The 24,782-nt window shown below is 39.8% G+C and overlaps 4 protein-coding genes and 1 non-coding gene across 9 annotated transcripts in view; all 5 read left to right on the top strand.

The window, feature by feature from the left end:
• Window positions 1–6,315, top strand: part of kcnab1b (potassium voltage-gated channel subfamily A regulatory beta subunit 1b) — a 33,589-nt gene extending 27,274 nt beyond the window's left edge. For all 3 annotated transcript variants that reach the window (XM_058644007.1, XM_058644026.1, XM_058644016.1), the window contains 6 exons: window positions 3,725–3,810; window positions 3,963–4,083; window positions 4,375–4,469; window positions 4,665–4,785; window positions 4,930–5,018; window positions 5,127–6,315. In XM_058644007.1, coding sequence (XP_058499990.1) covers window positions 3,725–3,810; window positions 3,963–4,083; window positions 4,375–4,469; window positions 4,665–4,785; window positions 4,930–5,018; window positions 5,127–5,216 — 602 coding nt within the window. In that variant the 3' untranslated portion in view covers window positions 5,217–6,315. The remainder of the gene's footprint in view (window positions 1–3,724; window positions 3,811–3,962; window positions 4,084–4,374; window positions 4,470–4,664; window positions 4,786–4,929; window positions 5,019–5,126) is intronic.
• A 258-nt stretch (window positions 6,316–6,573) lies between these two features.
• pask (PAS domain containing serine/threonine kinase) lies at window positions 6,574–17,807 on the top strand. 2 transcript variants are annotated; one of them, XM_058650965.1, is made up of 21 exons: window positions 6,574–7,034; window positions 8,011–8,238; window positions 8,556–8,785; window positions 8,871–9,041; window positions 9,151–9,282; window positions 9,369–9,506; window positions 9,697–9,946; window positions 10,531–10,703; window positions 10,793–10,910; window positions 11,250–11,427; window positions 12,133–12,356; window positions 12,558–12,675; window positions 13,564–14,144; window positions 14,258–14,400; window positions 14,508–14,675; window positions 14,838–14,963; window positions 15,064–15,198; window positions 15,295–15,494; window positions 16,061–16,194; window positions 16,282–16,431; window positions 17,079–17,807. In XM_058650965.1, exons 2-21 carry the CDS (start codon window positions 8,034–8,036, stop codon window positions 17,243–17,245), a joined length of 3,741 nt encoding a protein of 1,246 aa, XP_058506948.1. In that variant the 5' UTR covers window positions 6,574–7,034; window positions 8,011–8,033; the 3' UTR covers window positions 17,246–17,807. The 2 variants fall into 2 exon arrangements, with proteins under 2 accessions (XP_058506948.1, XP_058506941.1); XM_058650958.1 differs by having other exon boundaries at window positions 6,575–7,034; window positions 17,076–17,807.
• Window positions 13,159–13,272, top strand: LOC131473669 (U5 spliceosomal RNA). The gene has a single exon (XR_009242207.1). It is a non-coding gene; the product is annotated as a U5 spliceosomal RNA (small nuclear RNA).
• Window positions 17,808–18,094: 287 nt separating the features above from the next.
• mterf4 (mitochondrial transcription termination factor 4) lies at window positions 18,095–20,852 on the top strand. Of its 2 annotated transcripts, none has more exons than XM_058652728.1 (4): window positions 18,095–18,195; window positions 18,434–18,866; window positions 19,597–19,781; window positions 20,358–20,852. In XM_058652728.1, exons 1-4 carry the CDS (start codon window positions 18,169–18,171, stop codon window positions 20,748–20,750), a joined length of 1,038 nt encoding a protein of 345 aa, XP_058508711.1. In that variant the 5' UTR covers window positions 18,095–18,168; the 3' UTR covers window positions 20,751–20,852. The 2 variants fall into 2 exon arrangements, with proteins under 2 accessions (XP_058508711.1, XP_058508795.1); XM_058652812.1 differs by lacking the exon at window positions 18,095–18,195 and adding an exon at window positions 18,251–18,268.
• Window positions 20,853–20,990: 138 nt separating this feature from the next.
• LOC131475070 (probable G-protein coupled receptor 148) lies at window positions 20,991–23,412 on the top strand. The gene is made up of 2 exons (XM_058652944.1): window positions 20,991–21,464; window positions 22,191–23,412. Exon 2 carries the CDS (start codon window positions 22,256–22,258, stop codon window positions 23,210–23,212), a length of 957 nt encoding a protein of 318 aa, XP_058508927.1. The 5' UTR covers window positions 20,991–21,464; window positions 22,191–22,255; the 3' UTR covers window positions 23,213–23,412.
• The last annotated feature ends 1,370 nt before the right edge of the window (window positions 23,413–24,782 follow it).

Genomic DNA, 24,782 nt, shown 5'->3' with positions numbered 1-24,782 from the left:
TTCTTTCCGCTTTCCGTATGCTTCCTCCCAGAGGAGCCAACAGACTAAGGCAGATCTGTCACTGTCAGCAAAAGGCTTTGGTTAAAATACTTAATTAATGTTAAATGGCTCTATAATTCAACAACTATCACCAATTTAAAGTGTTTGTTCAGTCTCGGTCTCAGGGGTCTCACAGTATATAGGGCAACGTTTTTACAACACTATATCCATTCAGGAGCCAGAACTCCACAAAAGGTGGTCCGCTGTCATTAAATGCTCTGCCTTCACCAAACACAGGGAGGAGGCAAGGGAGACTCCAACAGCAGCAACAAAATAATTCATACTGTTCCCATGCTTTCAGTTACACCATTGTCAGTCCAATAAAATAATCAATGTTCTACTTTTCACCATTGCTGTTTGTCATTAGCAATGCTCTCTGAAACCAAGCAAACAACTGCAGAGGATAGAATCCACTTCTTGTGTGCCTGAATGGTCATGTGATAAATGCCCATCGGGATGCAAATCAACTTTTGGCTGGATGTAGCTTTAATGCGTCAGGGACCTCACAGACAGTCTGTACAACTGCTCGGATAAAGTCACTTCACAATTGACAAGTGATGTCAAATTTAATTGGTAGACGGATAAAGACACGGTAACTAGAAATGCCCAACTGAAAGAAGACAATGATCAATATTAATATAGAAGGTATAGAGTGGCAAGCAGCGCTGTATCGTATCTGCTCGTTAATCAGCGCAAAGCATTTGCACATTTGCTTCATCCTTCATGACAGTGGAGCAAGGACAGTGTCATTAATCATTGTGGAGGGACTGACACTCTTAACAACTCCTGAATGCACACAAAACTGGGCATCCTCATGGATAAGCACAATGATGTTTCCTAAATATCTTCTCTTAGAGATGGAGGAGCAGTATAACCGTGCAAGAAAAGTGAGACCTCTACTGTGCCTCTATCTCTGTAGGCATTTGTGGAACAGAAGGGCATGGGAGGTATTGATTCAAACACCCACATGTTCCTGAAGCTTAAAGAGGATTAATAGCATCAATAAAATGCACAAAAAGAGCACATGGTTCCAAATGTGTTATCAAAATGAAAGTGTCGTAGTGTCATGTGTTTCGAAGTGTCGTGTGTTTTTTGTTGTTGCGACTTGCATGCTTATTATTTTGTGTGAGACAACTTGTGTCCCCTGGAGGACAAAAAGGTTATATCATAGCTGCAGTCTGACTGACTTTATTACCATCACGTCTGCCTCTCCCATCATGCCTCACTGCATGTGTCTCTGTTTCGCTTCCCTGTTTTCCATAACTTCCATAACTTTCATGGCTGAGACTACACACTCTTTCCAGAGGTTAAAGGCAGAGCGGACGTTTGTCACAAAATCATGTACTTGCCGTGCAAATCTGGTATCTGTGTGTCATAGTAATCTTTTTTGATTTAATAAGCACTGCATCCTGCGGAGCAAACCATCCAAGTCCCAATGTTTCAACCCAGTCATTCAACATTATTTATTATTTGACAGTGCAATATCAAGCAAATTGAATCCACTCAGCTGAGTGAAATGAATATGAAAAGCCCTCAGACAGAGTGAATAATGAATAGGAGGAGGAAAGGAGCAGACATGACATCAAAAAATAGACTTCATTATAGTCCCCTAAGTCAGCGTTGTACACTGGAGATCAATCAATGGCATTCCAACAGAATACAAAACACAAACCAAAGCCACCCAGTCAGTACATTCCTTCAAAGACAAGGACATCACCTTGTCAAAAACATCTGTCAATAAAATGTGCAACACAAAGGCACAGCCCTGGTCTTCCTATTGGCTCCAAAATTGAAATCTTCTTTCCCACGATCTTTGGACAAAGATAAAGCCAGTGAAAATCACATGTGACGTGACTTATTGATCACCGCCCTGTGTATGTGTGCAGGAGACAGATAATCATTAGCATCAGCTCAACACACAAAGACACATGGATCTCCACGTACACACCTGTTTTGCTACTTTAAGAGGGAACACGAATGGACTTGTATCCATTTTATGTGGAACATTATTCTATATCTGATAATTAAAGTTAAATTTTTTATTAATCCCCTTAGGGAAAGTATTCCTCTGCATTTGACCCATCTTAGAATTAGGAGCAGTGGGCTGCCACACTGAGTAGCGCCCGGGGAGCATTGGGGGTTGGGTACCTTGCTCAGGTGTACCCCAGGTTACAAGTCAAGTTCCCTTTCCACTTGGCCAGGGGCTGCCCCGTGTGTCACTATGTACAGAAATGCTTACACAGTCATGTTTCAGCACCTTCACATCACTTTAAAAATGTTGATATAACACGTATGAAGCTATTTTCTCTATGATTTGTGAAAGAGGAAAATAGCAGCATTCTTTTTTGGAACTTCACTCACATCATTACCCTTCTTGAGAAGTTCACGTGGGGCTTTTGGGAGTGGATTGTTGATGGTGTTGGATGGATTTCTCACCTGAGCTCAGACTGGTGTCTGCCATCGGAAAAGATGATTCATTACGTCTTGGTGGAAACTTTCTGTTAACACTGGCAGCACGTTGCTGTGAATCAAGTTGACTTCCTTTCCCTCCCGGCACTGAGGTGGATTACTCATATTATATCATTCTCAAATAAACAGTGGAAGCCTCTATGGTCCCTACTTGGTTAACAAATTGTCCTTCTGTACTTGCATCTTTCCAAATCCCTCTGTCCCTCCTTTCCTCTCGGAGCAGCTGTACTGTTATTCCTCTCCTCTCCCACCTGCTTCACCCACACCCACACTTGCTCTCTGTCTCTCACTGAGCTACATTTCAGTCCAGAGAGAGAACTGATGAAAAAGAATTGCTCTTTTTTTAATCACAGTCTCCTGTGATCTCATCTCTTCACCCTCATTTTCACTCTGCTTTCGCTCTGCTTCATATTTTCCAGCCAGAATTTGCACTGTGCTCATATAGCAGACGTTTCATTAATGGACAATTACGGACAAAACCAATCACACAGATTACTCGACGATTCCATTTTTGTTTTTCGTCCGGAGTTTTTGTGCAGAAAATGCATCAAAATGTAATGTTATAAATTGTTGAATAACTGCTGCATTTCATCCTTTTGCAGATGTCCTCAGTTAAAAACTCATTTAAGAACTTCACAGCAGTTTTTTATTAAATTCAGTTTAGCTCATTTACTATTGCTTATCTGCTGCATCCTCAGCCACTTACATGCAACCCCCTAAAGAACACTCTGGCCTCAATTCTTTCAGCTGTTAAAGTGCACAGGCAACAATCTGCTAATGTTGAGTGTTTTTATTTAACCCCTGCAGCATAGGAGCATATGGTCACATTTATTAGTCTGCATTCAGCTGAACATGTATGCTTACATATGAGTTTCAATGGAGTCGAGCCTAGTTTGCAAGAGGCTGAATGCTTTCCAGTGATTTACCTTATTTTAGTTTTACCTTATTTTAGTTTCCCGGTGGTTACAGTTTTACCAGACTTGCTTATAGAGGTTTTTGTTTTATTATTTCATCTTATATGAAAAATATAATATATATTTTCAATTATCCTCTTATAGCTTTGTTTGTGTAATTAAAAATAATGTGAATTATTTTGCAATTTTAAGCTCATTGTCAGAGTAAATGGGTTCTGTGTGCACGTTCAAAAAAGGTTGAAATTGTGGCGCCATCCACTGTTCAATTAGTGACAATGTACTTGTCTCCTGACATTTGACAGAGATAGTGAGAGCAATGACACATGTGATCAACCAGGGAATGGCCATGTACTGGGGGACATCACGGTGGTCTGCCATGGAGATCATGGTGAGTGATGGGAAAACATTTGTCTATCACTGTAATCATGTTGCTAAAACTTTATTTTCTGACTAATGTAGCTCTGAAATGTGAAGTAAAAATGTCCTCATCTCTTAAACATGTCTCGCTGATGTATTTGTTCCCTTGTCATATTCACTCAGGAGGCGTACTCTGTGGCCAGGCAGTTTAATCTAATTCCACCTGTGTGTGAGCAAGCAGAGTATCATTTCTTCCAGAGGGAGAAAGTTGAAACTCAGCTTCCAGAGCTCTACCATAAGATAGGTAAGTCAATCATCGGTTCCTTGTGAAGGTGAACATTTTCTTTAGAGCTCTGATTGATTTTGTATCTTGCTGTTACTGCCACCAAGGGAGTCGTCTTTTCCACTGCATTTTTGCTCGTTGCTCTCTGTGAGTGAGTGGTTGCAGGTTATTAGATTTTGGTAATCTGGACCTAAATCTGAAATCGGTATTTTTTTTTAAAAAAAACAACTGTTAATTTTGCAAGACTGAAGAGTGTACTGATCCTGTGGGAAGCTGAGTGGCCTCTTGTTTATTATAATTGTTCTATCTCAGGCGTGGGTGTGGTCTCTTGGTCCCCTCTGGCATGTGGAATCATTACTGGAAAGTATGATAATGGGATTCCGGAATCTTCCAGGGCCTCGATGAAGGTAGCAATTAAAGATACATATTCATGATATGTATAATATTATGTAGAATGTTATTATATTATACAGGGATGGTAACCCCAAGTCCTAACTATTGAATCGGTATATGCATTATGATGTGCATAAATCTACTACCATGTATTCAAACATTTGGTCAAAAATAGTTCTAATTATTTCTCTTTTTTTCTGCTCCTCTAGCCATACCAGTGGCTGAGGGAGAAAATAATGAGTGAAGATGGAAGAAAACAACAAGCCAAGCTTAAGGACCTGGCTCACATCGCAGAGAAGCTTGGCTGTACTTTGCCACAGCTAGCCATAGGTACAGTACAACATTAATACATTATGACCCACAATCCCTTCCATCCTTGTGAAAGCAAACCAAACTGAGTTTTTTCTCTACATACTGCATCATGATTGGTTCCCGCAATATAATGTGAATATTTCTGATGTCCTGGATCTTTAGCCTGGTGCCTGAGGAATGAAGGAGTAAGCTCAGTGCTGCTGGGATCCTCTAATCCAACTCAGCTGACAGAAAACCTGGGAGCAATCCAAGTATGAAGACTATTTTGTCGGCCCAAGTGATAATATTTATGTCATTATGTGTGTGGTCATGCCAAAAAGCATTAATTGCTTGTCCTTCATTTGTTCTGTGCACCACAGGTTATTGCAAAGATGACAGCGGGCATTGCCACAGAGGTTGACCATATTCTGGGAAATCGTCCTCACAGTAAAAAGGACTACCACCATTAGGATGAATCACCTTTTAGTAAACTATGCTCCATAAGCATATCAAAGCTCACTTTTCACAGCCATGGCACTATAAACTTGTGCCCAACTTTGCTTAAGTGCGCACAAATGACTGTGTGTGTGTGTGTGTGTGTGTGTGTGTGTGTGTGTGTGAGAGAGAGAGAGAGAGAGAGAGATAGAGAGTGTGTATAAAGTGTTCTGCTTGGCCGTCCGTATGAAGTTCACCTCATTGTTGTAGAGTGGGTTACTTGACAAAGCATGCATGCCAGAGCTATTGCAGCCAACAGTCAGAGTCCAGCAAGATGACTTCTGGATCAAAAGTCTCCTCCACTCAAATAAACATCCACAAAAGCTGCGAAGTAACAACCATGCTTCTTTTTACTGCATGAACCAAACTTGTGAAATAACTATTCAATTACTTAAATTACCTCTGTGCGTATGGGTGCATTAATTAAAGAAAACTTTAGGCCCTCTTTCTGCTGCGAAAAGCTAATTTTAGTGCAGCCACTACCAAATAGTTTCTGTATCACATCAAAATATATCCGTTTTAGATGGAGCTACTCTGCCTGTTGTGATGAACGGTTTCAGGACTGAAATTCTGCTCACAGTGTTGCCACATTTTCCATGAGAGTGATGAGATGAAATATGATGGAAAATGTCTGTATTGACTGTTACATATCTTTCCCTATGAAGCAGCTATGTCTGAATGAGCTGTTAACGTTACTGTGTTTTTTCTACTCATGCAAAAGTAGAGCATATTGTAGTTTTCCTTTTGTGCTACTCAACTACTTTTATTTTGGACTTTGCCAGACTTTTTTCCCCTCCAGTGATGATAATATCTGATTTGTTTAATTCCCGTCTGCATTGTAATTAAATTGTTTGTCTTGTCACAGTTGAGGAGAAGATCTTCCTATGGGGAGTCTGTGAAGCTAATATACAGAAATGGACACCTGCAGTCATAGAAAACATTACATTCTTACCCAACGTCTCCCAGTTGTCAGTTTTACGTAATGGGGTGATCTTTATGTTCATTCTGTTCAAAGGTGTGTTTTGGTGTTGCTCATCAGATTTGTACATACAAATAAAGAGCTTATAATTATAATATGTGTGAAATATCTGCAGTAAATGTCAATACAATGTATATCTTGTTATTTTTAACCCAGTACAATAAATAGACAGACAAACTAGACTTATTGTTTTCTAAATTACACCATAAATCCCAACTATGTTGAGTCGACATTTGCCATGGAGGTTTGGTTGTTTCATTATTAAAACCATGGGTTATCTATCTATCTATCTATCTATCTATCTATCTATCTATCTATCTATCTATCTATCTCATCTGTCTGTCATTGCTTCCATGGAAACTGAGGCGGGCGTTTCTGGTAAATTATCCAATGAGCGTTCGCCCTTTAGTGGCGTGATCTTTGATTGGCTACGGTCTACGTCATCGAAGCTTCAACTCGACTGACGCTCCAAGCCCGCGGTTTACAAAAACACAGCTTTGACCAAGTGAGAAAATCGCTTTAAAATCCCGTTCTCTTCAAGAATGAAGCCTTAAAATGGTGTCCGAGTTGTATTAGCGACACGGTAACGTCAGGTGTGAATGAAGTCTTTGAACGTTGCAGCGGGAAACCCTGTTGCATCGTCACCAAACACTGCACGGCACAGCGTTTTGTTTGTGATAGCGTTAGCACTTGGCTAGCTAGCAAGTGGCTAAGGGAGGTAACGTTACCTTGTCAACTGGCGTCAACTTAAACGACTGTGTCCATTATCTATCCAGACAGCTTGGAAACTCACGTTACTTCTCTGCGATTTGGGGTGAGTAATGTTTCAGAATGTTTTCTTAAATCAGACGCTAACATTCGAATGTGATATTTATTTCGCTTAGGTTTGGATAAAAACATATACAGCAAAAACAAAAGGAATTGTGAATTCTCCATCATGAACTAAAATGGTATTATGGGCTGAATTATTATCATTTTGTTATTGGTATGCCTGTTTATGCTCTCCCGCCTTACAAAATCATAACATTTACAAGCACAAAACATTGCTATGGCGACAACAAACAATACATGATGTTAGTTTTATGTCGCTGCTACTATGAACATACTTAATACACAATTTAATCATATATTAAGGGCTGGTTAATAATTCAATCACAGTATATGACATAATATAATTTTCTTCAAAATCAGTGTAAAAGTTTAATGTGTAAAGATGTATGTTATGTGCACTTTGCAAACACACTTTAAGACACCACACTCAATTACTATCAAATGTTTTGTCAAGTTAACACGATATTGTTCGGTATTGTTTTCTATAAAGAATTTCAAAACCACAGTTTCCTTTGATCTTCAACTTTCACCTGGAAATATAACCTAATAATATTTAATCTGACAAATTGTATGGCAATAATTGTCAATACTGCCATATCACCCAACTCTCAGTAAATTGCAAGTTATAGTGATTCATAAAGTTTAATAAACCTGATCGTGTAACCTTTCAGGACAAGTACTGTGTAGTTTGACCCACTGACAGACAAAGATTTGTTTGCATTTTCATTTTTTTTAAATATGACTTCCTTCTAGATTGTACTGTCTCAGTTAAACAACCTCTGGATACTTGGTGGCAATTGTTCGTTTTTGCCTCATTACATACTTTGTATTGTAATCTACTATGTTTTTAAATTCCTGAATAAGTAATGTTGTCAATAAAAGAGTTTATCTACTAACCTGTAAATTGATGACACTGTTACAATATTGCAACCTATTGTGACTTTCTGTACCATTCTCAGTCCTGGCTGAATAACAAACAGCAATGTTGCTGTCGACTGGGACTAGTCCTGGAGTGAGCCAGAGTATCCGATGTAAAGGAGAGACTATATGTGTGGTGCCCGATCTCAGCTGTGATCTCCTAGAAGATGACTTTGACCTTAATAAGTCCTACCCAAACACCCAGAGGCCGTTGTACAAGAGGAACCTTTTGTCACTGCAGCGTCGTTACTGTCTTGGTTCCTTGTCAAGTGAGTGTACAAAACATTCAGGTCACTGGTCATGCATGACATGCACCTACTGTATGTCTTGGCTGTAATTGTGAATTGCCCTGTAGTGAAAAGGGGAAAGGCTGAGTCAAAAATTCCTATTTACTTCTTTATTAAAGAAAAAGGATTAGTGCACAGGCAGACAGACACACACACAGCAAGAGAACTCATGATTCCAGACTGCACATCTAGATTTTGAAGAATTTGCCGTCGGCAAACACAAAAATACTAATTAGTTACAACACTAATTTGGGAGAAAGTGTTTTAAATCTTTGTCTGTTTTACGTTTTTGCTTACAGGTGAACATTTAGACATTTTCAGTTCTGCCGCAACAAGAAACCACCAAATCTCCAGCTTGCATCCTGCCTCTCAAGTTTCTTCTGTCTGCCTGCCACACTTATCCACACTGTCGGAGACGACAAAAAGCCTGTACTGTCAGCTAATGTCTGGAACATTTGCCCTGAAAGGATCTCCATCTGTCCCAAACCCTAACAAAGCCATTCTCACCATCAACCATGAAACTAGAGAGGTACTACTGTGTGCAGTAGAATTGGTCAAACAGTACTGCAACTAAATCATACCATGAAAACCTATTTCTTATTTGAATTTTTCAGATATTGTCAGTGAATGAACAAGCTTGCAAGCTATTTGAGTATACCTCTTATGAGCTGGTTGGAAAGAAACTGGATTTTTTCTTAAAGAAAACCAGTCAGGTCTTGGAGCAAGCATTGGAAGAAGATTTTCTGCTAGAAGATGGAACAGTTGCAGCTGTGTCTGGAAAAGTGGTATGAAATATGATGTTGAAATCAAGACAAATACATACATTATTTATTTATTTATTTTAATGATGTTGGGAAACACATTGTGTATGTTTGTGTAAATACTCTTGTGTAGGTGGATATTGCAACATTATCTGGAGAGGTGCCAGTTTCGGTGTGTACCCACAAACCACAAAATGAAGACCACAGGCTTGTCATTATGGAAAAAGTAGAACGCTTGTCAGCCTTTCTCTCCTTTTCACAGAATGTAAGTATGATTTACTTTGGTATTGTCCTCATTTATATCAAATGGTATAATTAAAATTATTTTGTCACATTTGATGTCATTTCTAGGGCAGCATCCTAACCTGTGACCTGGCATTTGCCTATCTCCATGGATACCACCATTCTGATGAGTTAAAGGGGGTTTCTGTTAAGAAGCTAATCCCATATTTACAAATCCCTCTCCACACTAGACATGCTTTGCCCAAAGTAAGTGCTGGTAGCTAAACTTGTCCCATGTTGCATATTGCAGCTTAAAGCTTTTCTTTTTGTTTGTTTATCACCTATTTGCATAATTCAGTAACACACAGAAGCTACATTCTCTCCTCCAACTTTTTAAGGTTTTGAAATTTCCTAAAGTCTTGTCGTTTTTGTCTTTCCTTTCCTCTACTCATTTTAGGTGCTGAGGGTTCAGAGACAGTGTGTTAAAATCAGGAGTGGTGCACTTGTCCCACTGTGTATCAAACTCCGGGGGGCAGTTGAATGTGGAAAACCCCAACACCAAAACAATGATACTGGTTGCACCTGTCCAACAGATTGTCTTGAAAGCTCAGTTTCACAGGATCAACAGCCTTGCTCCCCTCTCACATCCCCTGTATGCAAGACAGAAATAATCTGTGAGCAGCATCATGGAAAAGAGCAGTCCTCTGGTGAGTTTAATTTGAATTTAAAACTTAGCTGCCATCTATGGCTCTGTCACAGAGGGGTTCAGTCACTAATATTCTGAGCAAAAAAGAGCCTACTCCACTGTGTTGCTGGTAATCCTTCCCAAACATTTGCAGTGTTACCCTATACACTTTATATGAAACGCATCCGGGTGAAAAAGTGATCAAAATGAAAGTATTTGACTATCAATAATTAAATGCTGTTTTTCAAAAAAAAAAAAACGTGTCAAAAAACATCACCAATCAATAAGAGTGGATTAAAGCAACCTAACGGAACATTGTAGTTTCTAAAAACGGCATGCAAATAGGTTGGCAAAACAGTATTAACTTGGTAGCTCATGAAATACTGACAGATAAATGGTTAACAGAGAACACTAACTCAGGGTTTGGTGTTTTGCATACAACCTGATATGACCCCTATTGTTCTTTAATGGCACTAGCAATAATAATTTAGAGATTGTTCTTTTGAAGTATGCAGAACAACCATCTTAGGGTAACATTGTGCTCCAAAAATACTGTAATTGACTATAATTGCTGTGCTTTTTCATAATGTGCCTGGACTCTCAAAGTGGATAGAGGTGCCATCTCTATGAACTCTACTGTGGAGTACTCTGGAACAGTTTGGGTGTTTGCTCCTCTGAGTGGCCTTCTCCTGCTCCGCCCTGATGGCTCCATCTCCAGCATCCACAACCACATGGCTCTCAGTCTGTTTGGTTACAGTAAGGACGAGTTGTTAGGAAAGGTGAGCCAAGCCGACCAGCAGGAAAAGGCTGTTTGCATTGACATCTGTGCCAACCCCTGAGTCTGTCACTGCTGCTTTCTCATCAACAGTGTGTCACTTTCCTGATGCCTGGTTTCTATGACTTGAACAGAAAGACTTGTCCATTTGCTGATTCTCAAGTTGAGGCTGCTAAAAGTATAACTTCCTCCAAAATGACAGGGAAATCTGGTGAGCATTCATATCCATTGTAAATTTTACAAGACGATATAGAAAACTTCAAACTCTGAGTGAGAGCTTTGAACTGTGGAGGGCAGCATTGCATTTCTCAGTTACAGTCTGATGAAAATCATAAGAAGAAGTTTGTATAGTTGTACATATTACTTTCAGTGATGGGTCTTTGTTATTTACTCAGTGTAAAATCTGTGTTTTTAAGACTTTTTCTTCCATCATTTTAGTTTCCTTACTCTTACTATTTTATTCCAACTTTATTATTGTGGGTTTTTATTTTAGTTTCCTTATACAACACCGTTTGTTTGTATTACATGTAATTTAATGACTTTCTTTCAGACCTAGACCCATCCTCACTTGTCGCTGGAGATATGGCCACGGTGCATCAGGCTGTTATGAATAGAACTTCTACAGGGAGAGGCAGGATCTTCACTGGCACCAGCACCAGGCTGGAAAAGCAGGGCACCGCTTTATCGACTCTTTCCCCTCCTGCAGTCACCTCTACACGTGTAGTTATGTAAGAAAGCGTCCTTGTGGTCTTGTAATATGTGCTTTAAAACGTAACGTGAACCATACATGATTACCTTCTTGATCATGAGCTTTTCACTTATTGATAAGATAGCGCTTCGCCATCTGATCATTGTCATCCCCCCTTACGTGACCTCCCCCTCTTTCTCTGCAAAGATTTAGTAGTTTAGAGCAACACTACTTTACTGAGCAACAGCAGCCTCTGCAGCCACAATTGGTTTTTATCTCTGAGGCTCTGTGTAGAAGACAAAAACCATCACTCTCAGTCAGCCTTTAGCAGTTGCAGGTGCTGTTATGGTTTTGTTATAGTGGTAAAGACTCCAGAGGATGTAGATCCTGTTTGAGTTTCAGTGAGTTATGGTAATGGTGGGTAATGTAACATCATTACCATAACTCAATGAATAACAAATGGGATCTATGTCCTCTGGAGAAGATACTGATTGTGATTCAGTGAGTTATGGTAATGGTGTATAATGTAACAGAAAGTGAAACCTCGAAACCACACCACCCTGCTAATGAAACACACATAGTGCTACCGGAATTCAGAGCAATGTTATTACATCAGTGCCATCAATATTTTCAGTCCAGCCCCTACCATTTTTTTCCTCCAGAATTTGTTGTTTGTAGTTTGACCGTTAATCAATCCTGACTGAAAATCGTATTTAAAATTGAATTCTAGCCGTTCCTTCCTCAGGGCTGATGACACCGCTGAGCTGATGGAGGAGGCAGCCCAGGTTGCTCCTTTCTGTAGCCAACTAGACAGTGCAGATACCACTCAGTCACTTCTCAAGACATTTGAATGGGTGGAACCTCCAGGAGATGACACCTACTGCCCTGTTGTCTACGAACCACCACCTCAACTTAACCTCAAAAAGCAGGCCCAGAAAAAGAATAAACCTGCAATTGAAATTAACCCAGGTGAGAAAATCCAGACGTGAAAATTAGTTTGGTCGTTTTTCTTTCATTTGCCGTTTTCAACCCAACTTTAAATGGCTACTCAAATGAACAAATACAGAATAGTCTACACAGCATGCTATGTGTAAATATTGTAAGTTGAGTTATTTCATCAAAGAAAATGCTTTGTCATTTTTTTTTTTGGTGATTTGTTCACCTGTTTAGACACTCCCAACGAGAGAGGACATGTGAGTGGCATATCCTCTGCCAAAAGTAAATGCCACCAGTCATGTGCCTCTGTCTCCCAAGATTCCAGCTTCGAAGTCATTTCACTGGAGAGCAGGTGAGGGCAGAAATTGGGATTTGTTATCAGCTAATATGCAACTGGCTTTTACATTTTGTTCATATCGATATTGTCACAACAGGCTGTTGTTTGTCTGGAATGAAGGCTAAAGAACAAGAAGTTGTCATTATTTTACATACTACACAACTAAAGAAATTATTTAGTTTTAAATATCTTCTTTCCTCCAGTGTAGTCAATGAAATTGACTGAAATTGCTGACTTCCTATCGTGTTTTGCTGATGAAAGGCACAAAAAAAGAATAATTTAGAAAGTTATTTTAAGTATGATAAAGCACAGCACATGCATGGACACCACTGTGATTGACAGCTGATATTGCCAAATAGGAGCCTGGTTGTAGGTGACTTCTTTGAACTCCCAGTTCCAAAGACAGACACAGCATCGGTCAAGGCTTCACAGTGGGAGTTTATTTTGCAACCAGAAGACTTCTTTACAGTCTCTGTTCTCCACCAGTGCCCACATTGATCACTCTTGTTTCTCTTCATATTGTATAAATCTTTCGCTTTTTACTAAAGATTTCCATAGGGAAGACTATTATGAGTGCATACTGATTTTTTTGATACCCCGCAACAGCGGTACAAATTGGGCTCGTAACTGGAAGGTTGCCAATTTTTTCCCAGGAAGGGCACAGGGCTGGGACACCCAATCTCCCATTGCTCCCTGGGCAGATAAGCCCGGCTTGTGTGTTAATTACTGGTGATAAGGATGGGTTAAATGCAGAGGTCAAATTTCCTATCACTTATTGTAATGTGTGTAAGCATTACTAATTCACATTTCCCCATGCTTTTCATAAAATAGAATAATTTTATTGACAACCAAATACTGGTTGTTGTTTTTTTATCGTGTTACAAATTTAACTAAATTTCACAGGTCTTCCTCTGGCTTCTGTGAAAAGTTTGCTGGTCATGGTGGATCTGACCCGGGTCATGCAGAGGACTCTTGTCCAGCTGAAGACTCAGCCAGCTGCTTCCTGGACATCAACAGCAATGGTGACCTTGTGACCCGGGCCTTGGCTGACCTAGATCTAAGTGGTAGCATAGAGCTGCTCAGTGGCAGAGTTTACAACGATGGCGACCAACACTCTATGTCATCATGTGACACAACTGAGCTCCTGCGGACACCCCCTCCATGCGAGGTTAGGTCTGACCAGTTTGCTGAGCCTGTTGAGACAAAGGATGCTGCTGTGGAAGCCAGAAATGGTTCAAATGAAGAACAAAAAGGGGACACAGGCGAGCAGGATCAGTGGGCTGCTCTCTCTTCAATTCATAATGGAAAGAGCCAGGAGTTCTGTGTCCAAATGAATGGCAGGATTCAGACAGTGACTGACACTCCTGCTACGTCGACACCCAAAAAGCAGAAGGTAAATGGACACATTCTGTGCTCAGACGCGACAGAGATACTCGAGGGGAGATTTGAAGGAAACGCCTACCACAGAGACGGCACAAGAGTAGGTCGGTACAACTGAAGTGTTTGCAGTTTTTCTGTTTTTGTTGTAGTACAAATCTACACATATTCCTATATAAAGCAAATGGACTTTAACCTGAGTCTTACATTTTCTCAACAGATGTGCAATTAGATGTGTGTACGACTAATCTCCCTGATGGAAGCTCTTTGTTTTGTGTGTGGATGAGTAGACCTGGCCAGCAAGGAACAATTTTACAAACAAGTAGTTTGCTGCATAACCAATCAGGAGCCAGTCTCGGAGAGGTCAGTGGCAATAAAAATCATTGGCCATCAGTAGTTTTGTCATGTTATATTATATGCCAAATTATTACTGTATTGGTCATAATTTTTTTTTGTACTACTTCTGTCAGAGGATTGCTGAGGCCAGTCATGGGGAGGCATTACGCTCCACCATGGACTTGGAGCAGTCTCGAGCCTGTGATGGACAGTTTGAAGAAGAGTACCAGCCTCTCAAAGCTGTGGGTAAAGGAGCCTTTGGTTTTGTATGGAAGGCAGTACGGCGCTGTGATGGACAAGAAGTAAGACGTCATTTTTATCAATGCAGATTCAAACCATACTGGGGTAATGACTAATTTGGCTGACAGAATAAAAATAAAGCAGCAATTTCCATGCAAAAGGATAGATTTTTTTTAAGATTGTGTGGTGGAGATGTAACTTTATATAATTGTCCACATTTGCAGGTGGTAGTGAAGTTCATCAGTAAGTCCAGGATAGTGAGTGACTGCTGGGTAGATGACCCCATGCTGGGAAGAGTGAGCCAAGAAATTGCCATACTCACACGAGTGCAGCACCATAACATCGTCAAGGTAACTATGTTATCACAGCACAACACTCAAATCACTAGGTCTCCAAAAAAAAATAGAAATGTTGTTCTTTGCTTTACAACATTCATATCTGTGCCACTAGGTTCTGGAGGTGTTTGAGAATGGAAGTTACTTCCAAATGGTGATGGAAAAACATGGAGATGGTTTGGACCTTTTTGAGTTTATAGACCTGCAGCCGAGGCTGGATGAGCCCCTGGCCAGCTACATCTTCAGACAGGTGTGCATTTTCCCTGAGAGATGTGGTTTAAAGGGAAGTGAAGTGAAGTGTTTGTTTGTTCCTTGTTAAACTGGTAAACATCTTTCCATTTCACAGCTGGTGGCTGCTGTCTTCTATCTAAGGACTAAGAACATCCTTCACAGGGACATAAAAGATGAAAACATTATCATTGACAAGTGTTTTCACATTCGACTGATAGACTTTGGCTCCGCTGCCATGATGGCTCCTGGGAAGCTGTTTTACAATTTCTGTGGCACACTTGAGTACTGTTCCCCTGAGGTGCTTCAGGGAAATCCGTAAGTATATAATAGGTGTGAACGAATGTGGTGCTTATAATAACAGCCTAACGTTATTGACATTTCAGCCTAGCTCAAAGCATTAAAACCTGCAGAATGTAGGTCAGAGCACAGTTTGTCAGTGATCTTCATTTTAATGATGTGACTGTTGTAAAATTAGAAGTACTGTCAACACTATGAAATGGCTAATCCGTAGCTCAATTGATACTCTTTTGTAGCAGATAGAACTAATATATATTTACAATATAGAAAAGCCCAAACAAACAATTCTTAAGAACAAAGCAACAAAACACAAACAGGATGTATGGACATTACAAAGAAAAGGATGTGGGTAAACAATTAGCAAAAGGCACATCACATTAATGGTTGCAGATATAATCTTATCAACAATCACATCATATTTATATGATTGTTTGAGAAACAAAAGTAGTTCTAATACTGTAATAATTGTCTTTCCAGATTTTATTGTATGTATGGAAAAAATATCAATGGCAGTAGTTATTTTTGTATGATGGAACTGGAAGAATTATTTTATTGTGTGTCTCATTTTTGGTTATTTTCTTTAGCTATGAGGGGCCAGAGCTGGAGATGTGGTCTCTGGGAGTTTTGCTCTACACTCTGTTATTTAGTGAGAACCCTTTCTGTGATGTGGGTGAGATCCTGGCAGCCAAACTCAGGCCACCATTCCCCCTCTCCCCAGGTATACCACTGATTTTTTGATGTTGACAGGAAGTTATAACTGCCTATTGGAGCAGATGAACACTTATTTCTCCATTTATTCTCTCAGATCTCAGTGGTATGTTGAGTGGACTGCTAAACCCTGAGCCCTCACAGAGGACTACACTGGATCAGCTGCTGCTCCGGCCTTGGATCAGCCAACCCATTTCCCTGGCAGAGTACAACTGGACAGAGGTGGTTCCTGCAAATCAGAGTTTTTGTGAGTATTCTTTACAGTCATTCACCTGGTTTTATGCAAATTTAAAATTTGTACATAAAAACATCTGAATGGATTTTCAAAAGTCTTAAAGTATTGCATTAAAGTAAAGTAGAGTCATGTAAAAATGTGTGTATAAATAAAATGAAGATGGAACCAGTTTTAGTAAATAAAAGAGGATGTTTAGAAATCATGTGACTTAAGGGTTCCTCCAGTTTCAGCATTTTACTGTACTCTGTAATTTGCGTCTTATTATCGCTCTGTCATAATGTGGACTCTGGCACCACCTACTGCTTATCTTGATGAATGAACTCCCAATATTTACAGCAGTTGAAAACCCTTATATGTGCATTAATTTTTTACCAAATCATGTTTTGTTTTGTTTTTTTCTCAAAGATATTTTTATTGAGTTTTTACAGAAATATAAGGCACAGGTACAAAATGTTGAGAGGGAGCTTATAAAGTGCACGACAACACATAGGTCGAGAGAGATGATCCTGTACATTCACAGTAGGGAGAGAAAACACGACGACCCAGAACATCAGAACAAAACAAGGAAACTAATCTATCTTCTTGTATTCTTGGCTGTTAAACATAACTGACCTCAACAGTGGACAGCTCATGTACTCTGCACTCTCTTCTTGTAGCAGGCTCGCCACAGTACCAGCAGCCAAGCCCTGATGTGTTCAAGAAACAAGTCTTATACCCTGATCAAGGTGACGACACTCTGTCTGAAGATGAGGAGGAAGATGAAGATGAGAGGTTGTCAATGGTGGCCCTGGAGAATGAGCTTCAGAAGTACCTCCATGACGACTAATGTCTGGATTTTAAGGGAGTGAAGTACAGCCATCTGTCCAACATCTGCAGCAGTGCAAAGACATGGAAGTAAACATCAGAAAGACAGTAAACAAACATTAATTTCTACAGATTAAGTTCTCTGGAAACTATTGTGCCTTTATTAAGTATACACAGTTTGTGTGTAATAAGCGTTTCTCCTCAAACTGTTTTGTTGTTAAAAGGAACATGTGGACATATTTGCAAAATGATTGCACAAGCATTATCAAGAATGTAATGGCACTGGTTTTTTTTGTTGTTGTTTTTTAAGTATAAACCATTTTATTTATTTTTATTTGGGGAATTTTGAAATGATCTAAATCACTGTAATGATTTACAGGGATCCAGCATCACCACCTAAATCTATGTGACCACAGCCTTGTTATCATGAAGAAACAACAAAAAAATATCTTTGATTGAAGTTGGGGGGGTGCTTTTTTAATAAATGTGTTGATGAATTTATTCTCAATGTTTTAATTAAAGATTGTAAGAATATTTACAATATTTTATCTATTTTTATACATCAATAAATATTTCACAACTAATTTGTTCCTTTTTATATTCCTTATTATAAATGATTTTCTGAGTGTGTCTTTGACAAGTAAATATTGTGAATTCATTTGACCTCATGATACACTAAAATATATTGGTGCCTACCTGGTAAGTTACATGTAGTTTACTGGCTAATTATGGCTGTATGTTTCCAAAGTAAACAATTTGTAAGCTGATACTTTAAAAAAACTTGCCATTGCCTTATACCAGTAATTATGACACATTTATTCGCGGTATTGTGGCATACCGTGTAAATAAAATGCACGGGTAGCGACTAGTCATGGTATCAACACGCTAACCGGAACTTTCCCTCTCCACACTGAATGGACGGAAGTATATTTTCGACGGACAAGCATGGCAACCAAAGGCGCATCGCGGCAGGTGACCTAGAAATGCAACAAATAAACATATTCTCTTAATGAAAAGACGTTAAAAGTATTACTTAACGTTAGTGGTTCGTATTTTCAAAGGTTTCGTATTAACTACAGGCAAATGTACTACACAGCGTGTTACACCCCACTATAACCTTAATGTTTGTTAGCGGAAATAAACACAGACAAGGTTTAATTTCACAAAGTCTTCGCTGATAACTCCGTTCTTGTTGTTTTCTTTGTTTAAGGTTCTCCGCGTGATTGTGAGAAATATCGCCGCCTCTTCTCTGCTCAGTCCTCTTCAGGTGGGGAGATGCTTCCTCCTTTCCCAGCCCAGGTTGCTCTGCTCCTCCAGCAACCAGACCTCTATGCAGTCAGCAGGACACATCTCTAAAGTCAGTCATGGATCTAATAAGCCAGTCACAGAGCTATCCCTGCAGACTTTAGTGGATATGGGTTTCACAGAACCACAGGCAGAACAGCTACATGATGCTGTGTCCACAGTCAGGGGAGGAAGTGCTGCCAAACATGCTCTGTCAACTCTCACAGCTCTGTTCGTTTTGGGCTACAACACTTCCAGTGTGCAGAAACTGCTGCTGAAATGTCCTGAACTGTGCACTGTCCAGGAGCCGCAGCTTCAGCAGCGGATAAGCAACCTGCGAAAACTAGGTTTAGTGGAAGGTAAGGCCATCTTCTTGCTGCAGCATAGTTCATCCAAATAATGCTAAAGCTTTTCTTTAGATGGAGGCATTCCATGTCTAAATTAATTCATACATACCTTCATATCTATGTACTTTAGATGTAAGGGATTGTTATGGCTATGCCCCCTGTGCTGAGAAACAGCATACAACAGGACAGAAAACATGGCTGCCAGCAGGGACACAAGGAAATACAGATTACAGTCACTTAGCAAAAGGCTCACCAAATCAAATCCACACCTGCGTAAGTCCACAAAATCTGAAGAGTATAAAGTGGCAAAGATCCACTAGCAAAGCAGTGGATCAACAATTCCTGTGTGCAGTAATCAACACAAACTCCAGTATCCAGTTGGAAATGTCTATCTAATATAAAGAAAAAAAAAATACATTTAATTTATAAAGTGCTTTTGAAGATATAAGAGGGCTGCACAGATGTTTAGGGAGCAGTTACGGTGCTTGGATCAGTGTGGTGGAGAGGGGACGTTTGATTCAGATGAACAGAGGTTGTGAGGTGGTGGCTGGTGATGGAGCAGCTCAGTGAGGTAGGAGAGTACCAGATTATGAATATAATCATCAGCAGGTGTACGTTTTTATTAGGTGAACTTTTTATAAAGTGGTTAAAATCAGTTTCTCCTTGTGTCCCTGCTGGCAGCACAAGCAATAAGATAAATGCTGAAAACTATGAATTTAATTTCATACCTTTCCCCTCATAGGCAGTCTTCAGAGAGTTGTGGCCCATTACCCCCAGATCCTGACTGTGCCTGTGAAGAAAGTCAATTATGTGGTGCTGTTTCTCAGAGAGAGGTGTCTGTTTACTACCATGCAAATCACAGACATCCTCAGAGACAATCCAGCCATAATTGTGGAGGATATGAGTCAGGTGGAGTACAAGTTTCAGGTCAGTAAACAAGCCAAAAATAACTAACAAAACACAAATATGTTGATGTCTTGTTATACAACATGAATTCATTTAAATATCATAGCTTAAATATATATAATGGTCAAGTGCTGTTCTAATTGTAAGCAGGTGCACGTTTCTTGACTTCCTTCACAGTAGATATGTGAACAACAACACACATTGTATTTGTCCCATTTTCAACCACTTGTAATATTATACATTTTGTTCCTCATACTTAACAAGACACAACCCTGCATTATTATTTTATTGTACAAGAGAAAATTATTTAATTGTCCTGAACTAAACATGTGAATCACACTATTGGCTTTATTAACAATTTGGTTTCAGCTTTTCTACCGGCAAGACTTGACACATTAATTACTATTTTTTAATTACATCATATTTTCCAGTAAGAACATTCTACTTACACTAATCCAAAACCAATACAAAAACACATACAGCTCCATTACCTCCCTGTGTGAAGAGGCAACAGTACCTTAAGTGTTCATTAAATATATGTTAAATTCTTTTTTAACTCCAGATGTATTTATTGTTTATTTATCCATCCTTCCACAGTATGTCTTTTTCCGAATGGGTGTTAAGCAGAGAGAGATGATCAAGTCTAGGTTGTTCCGTTTCTCCCTGGACGAGATTCGCTCCCGGCACTGTTTTCTGGAGCGTCGAGGTTTGTATCAAACCCCCGACAAGAAAGGCCAAACCACTACCGTCAACCCTAAACTGGACAGTATCCTTTACGTTAACCAGGACAACTTCCTCACAGCAGTTGCCATGGCGTCAGCAGAGGAGTATGAAATCTTCCAAAGACTTATGGCAAGAGAATGGCAGGAACAGGAGAAAGAGTATGACAGTATTGAAGCTGACAGTGATGAAGAGGAGGAGGAGGAGGACGACGAAGATGATGAGGAGACTGGAGGCAAGCATGGATACAGAAAGTGGAGAAAGAAATGAATAATAAAGACTAAGAGGACTGGAAATTATTTGAAGAGGCAATTAAGTGATTTGAGAAAATGACATCTGATGAGAAATGAAACAATAAAATCATCCCTGTCAGCTGTTTGTCAGGTTTATCATGAAGTGCTAGAGAGTATTCTTATCTAAAACACACATGGAAATATAGTGTGATGTTGTAATTGGTGTACCCATGATGACAGCAATGAGTGGAGTGAAACCTCTGATTTGGGCTTTCCTTTGCTGTTATATAACCAGGACCTTTATACATATGTAAGATGGCGTGACGTCAATGTGCCGTCAGGCGTATCGATAAGGAATCTATATGGATGAATTATAAATGTCTCCCACCAAAAAAGTGCTTGGGTTTTTCCTTTAACAACCCAGTAATTTAAATCAAGGTCATAACTGAAGTGAAATAAACGGGGACATGCAGATTTAATCAATTTTATATCTGGAGAGGTATCAAATATAAGTTGAGAAAGCAACAGCGCGAAGAGCAGTGAAGAGGATAAAACGCTCCACCCCGTCACTATGTTACAGCCAAGTGGCTGCAGCATTCTCCATCCATATGTTACCTGTGAGAGTCAACAAAAAGTCAATCAGATAAGGCCATGTGAGTGAGACAAGGCCCACATAACACCCATTGATTTATGAGAGTGCTAAGCTGAATGGATGCACACCACGGAGAGGTTATTCTTCTCTGAACACAAGGTAAGAAATGTCACCTGTGGCGGATCGATAATTTGTCAATATACACTGTCTGTGCGAGGTTTGGAGTGCACCAAGTGATTTTATGTTGATTGAAGTGTTTGAGTTTGTAAGATCCTAAAAAATTTAATTTTAGCAATTTAATACAGATGCCTCACTGGAGAGTGTCTGTGAATTTCTTAACAAAACTCAAAAGGTTTAATTCAAACTGACTTAAGTTTTTTTTCTTCTTTTGCGGCATATTATCTCTTTGTGTGTTTTACTGTGAATTAACTATTTACAACTGTAGCTTCTTTATTTATGTTTATTTTCTTCTGCAATATAGCAGTGAGGGGCGCAGAGTCCATCAGTGTATGCTGTTCATATCATATCAAATGTGTTATTTAAGAGTAGCATTACAAAGTTGATGAAAGAGAGGAGACGGAGTGGAATAAAAAAAAAAAGCACACGTGTTCGGTGCATGTTTGCTAAGCCTGCAGCATCGAGATGACGGGCATGAGAACACCTAGTCATTGTTTAAACACCATAATTCACAGTGTGATTAGGGGCTATTGTTCTTCCTCCTGTAGATACTAATGTTGATTCAGTGGCATAGCATTAGTGAATTGCAGTTATCTCAAAGAGGGCTCACACACCGTTCATCTGTAAAACCAAAATTAAGACTTCAGTAAAAAAAAATTTTACTGAAAAAAATGTTTTTTTTAATAATTTCTTTCCTTTAATCCACAGCAAACTACGGGAGAAAGTATAACAACATAAAAGACACCTCAGTCAGTGCACATGTGAAACCTAAAATGGCATCATCAGTTATGATTACAAACCTCACACAGGAGTGGGTCGAGAGTCTGCAGAGGTGGCACCTAGAATTTTTTTTCATTCCTACTGCATTTATCACCATTGCCACCTTGCTGGCCAACCCTGTTGTCCTGACGTGCATCTTTCTGACCCGGGCCTTGCGTCAGGAGACGCGTTACCTGCTCGTGGCCAACACCTTGGCAGCAGATGTACTCTTCCTCATCCTCAACCTGGTCACCTTGCTGTGTAATGCTGTGAGAGTGCAGATCCCCTGGATCGTGTGTGAGGTGGTCACGGCCGTCACTGTCACGGCTTACTGCTGTGCCATCCTCACAATCACCCTCATGGTGGTCGACACCTACGTTGCTGTCCGCTGGCCCCTCCATTACCACGACCTTCTTCCTCCTCCCCGCACCCACTGCATACTGGTGGGGGTGTGGATGCTGGCAGCTGCGTGTCCATTCATCCTGGTGGTCATGATAGAGGAGAGAGAAAATCCCAATGTGAAGTTGCCTGTCTGCCTGGTTCTCGTCAACCTCGGGCTCCTTCAGCTTGAGAACATGATGAGGGTCCACATCTACTTCTTAATTGCTGCACTCATCTGTGCCATTCTCATTTTATACTGCTACATTCGACTCTACATGGTAACAAGGACTCAGGGCATCTGGCAGAGCCGCTTCTCCAGGGCCCGGGTCACCCTGCTGGCTCATGGGGTTCTGCTCCTGCTCTATTTCGCCCCTGGCTTTGTTTTCACCCTGGAGCTCTTCCTGTTCCAGAGGAAAGACATAAGTCAAGATGCCCGTGTGTGGATCAGCACAGTGAATATGTGTGTTTGTATGTTGCTGCCCAGGGCGTTTGCTCCGTACCTCTATGGGCTGAGGTACAGGGAGATCTCCAATACTCTAATGCAGCTGCTGCATCGACACTGGAGGGTCAGCCAGACAACAGTATCATGAATGCCTCATCAGAACTGTTTTTTTAAATCCTCCATGGTATCACTTTTAGATAAGTTTTATAAGTATATAAGGAGTTCTTTTTTGGCCTGCCAAGTATATTTGCAGAATTTTTTCCAGGCTTTTACTTAATAAAAGTCTTGACTCATTTGTCAAAGTATATATATTGTAAATGACTCATTTATATATTCAAAATAATATTAGGCGTTACAAAAACATGGTCAGAAATGTCATGCATACATTTGGTCTTGTCACACACAATTGTGAATTGGGTTGTGATAAATGATGATCTATAATGATTTAACTACATACATGTATTCATAAATTGGTTAATTTAAATGAAAGAATAGTGACCACAACCATGTGTTTTTCTTGTTAATTTATACAACATAAAGTCAGCATTTTAGATACGGCTTGAAGCTTTATCCTCTGCTGTTTTATTATTCCGTGAACAAAAACCCAGAATTGTTTTTTTATGAGTTGACAGTAGAAGACAAAATGTATTCTATCATCATCATCATCATCATCGTCAGATAGCAATGTTGAACTTGATGTTCAGCCTCAACCGTTTATGAACATAGTAACAAAAGCATGTTACTCCATTTGCTTTTAAGACTTGTTTGTCTGAACATCCTATCTGTCATTAACAAACGGTCAATTGACTCGGCAACTTAAAGCACTTACAGAGAGGAAGGAGAACCTCATTTATGAAGGTGTGTTCATGAGTCATACTGGCAAGAGAAACTGTTTGTTTTTTTGTCTCTGCCATGTGCCATCTGTGACTGTTACAGCAGTCTAGCAGCAGAGGGACACATTTCACTGCCTGTTCACTCCTGCAGCAAACTAAAGAGGAAGAGTGTTGTCATGTCTGTACAGCCTGCACTATGCTATTGTACACATCCTTTGTCACAATTTTATTTCAAGTTTTTCATGAGATAATCATACAAGACTGGTCCAAACAAATAAAAAGAAAAAGAAAACAAAGATAAAATCCAACAATGTGACAACTTGGTTAAATATTAAATATTATCTGCACAGGTATCCTGTATCCTAAGACATCCTTAGAGACTCAGACTACCCACTGAAGTCCAGATAGAGAGTGAAGACCCACTCATTCCAGTGTCTTCCTATTTAAAAAAACAAAACATCATGCCCTGTTTTTCTACAGTCATCACTTCAGATATCAAAGATTTCCAAGATGTACTGGGAGGATCATCCCAGACACATTTCACCACACTGACGCTTCTTGCAAGCGTTAAAAAAGCCTGAATTTTGTCTTCCTGTTATTTAAGAAGAGCAGGGATGCTCCCAAGCAGAGATTAAAGACAGAGACCTACTGACACCTGTTTAACTAACACAATTGTCATTGTTTGCCACTTTTGTAATAATATCCTTGACACTCTACTAATATTAATAATACAATTATAAAAATATATAATATTTGTCTGTGTTGTTGTGACTCCTTTATTTGTTTTCCATGAAAAGGTTTGCTCTTGGCAGGCAGCGAGGCTTACCTTACCAATCTTCATGGTTGCATGTACTTCCTCTCTGATGCATTTGCATTAGTATTCAT

Source organism: Solea solea, chromosome 1 (assembly GCF_958295425.1).
Source record: "Solea solea chromosome 1, fSolSol10.1, whole genome shotgun sequence".
Lineage (NCBI taxonomy): Eukaryota > Metazoa > Chordata > Actinopteri > Pleuronectiformes > Soleidae > Solea > Solea solea.
Note: the sequence above shows the minus strand (reverse complement) of the source record. Positions and strands in the feature narration are given on the sequence as shown.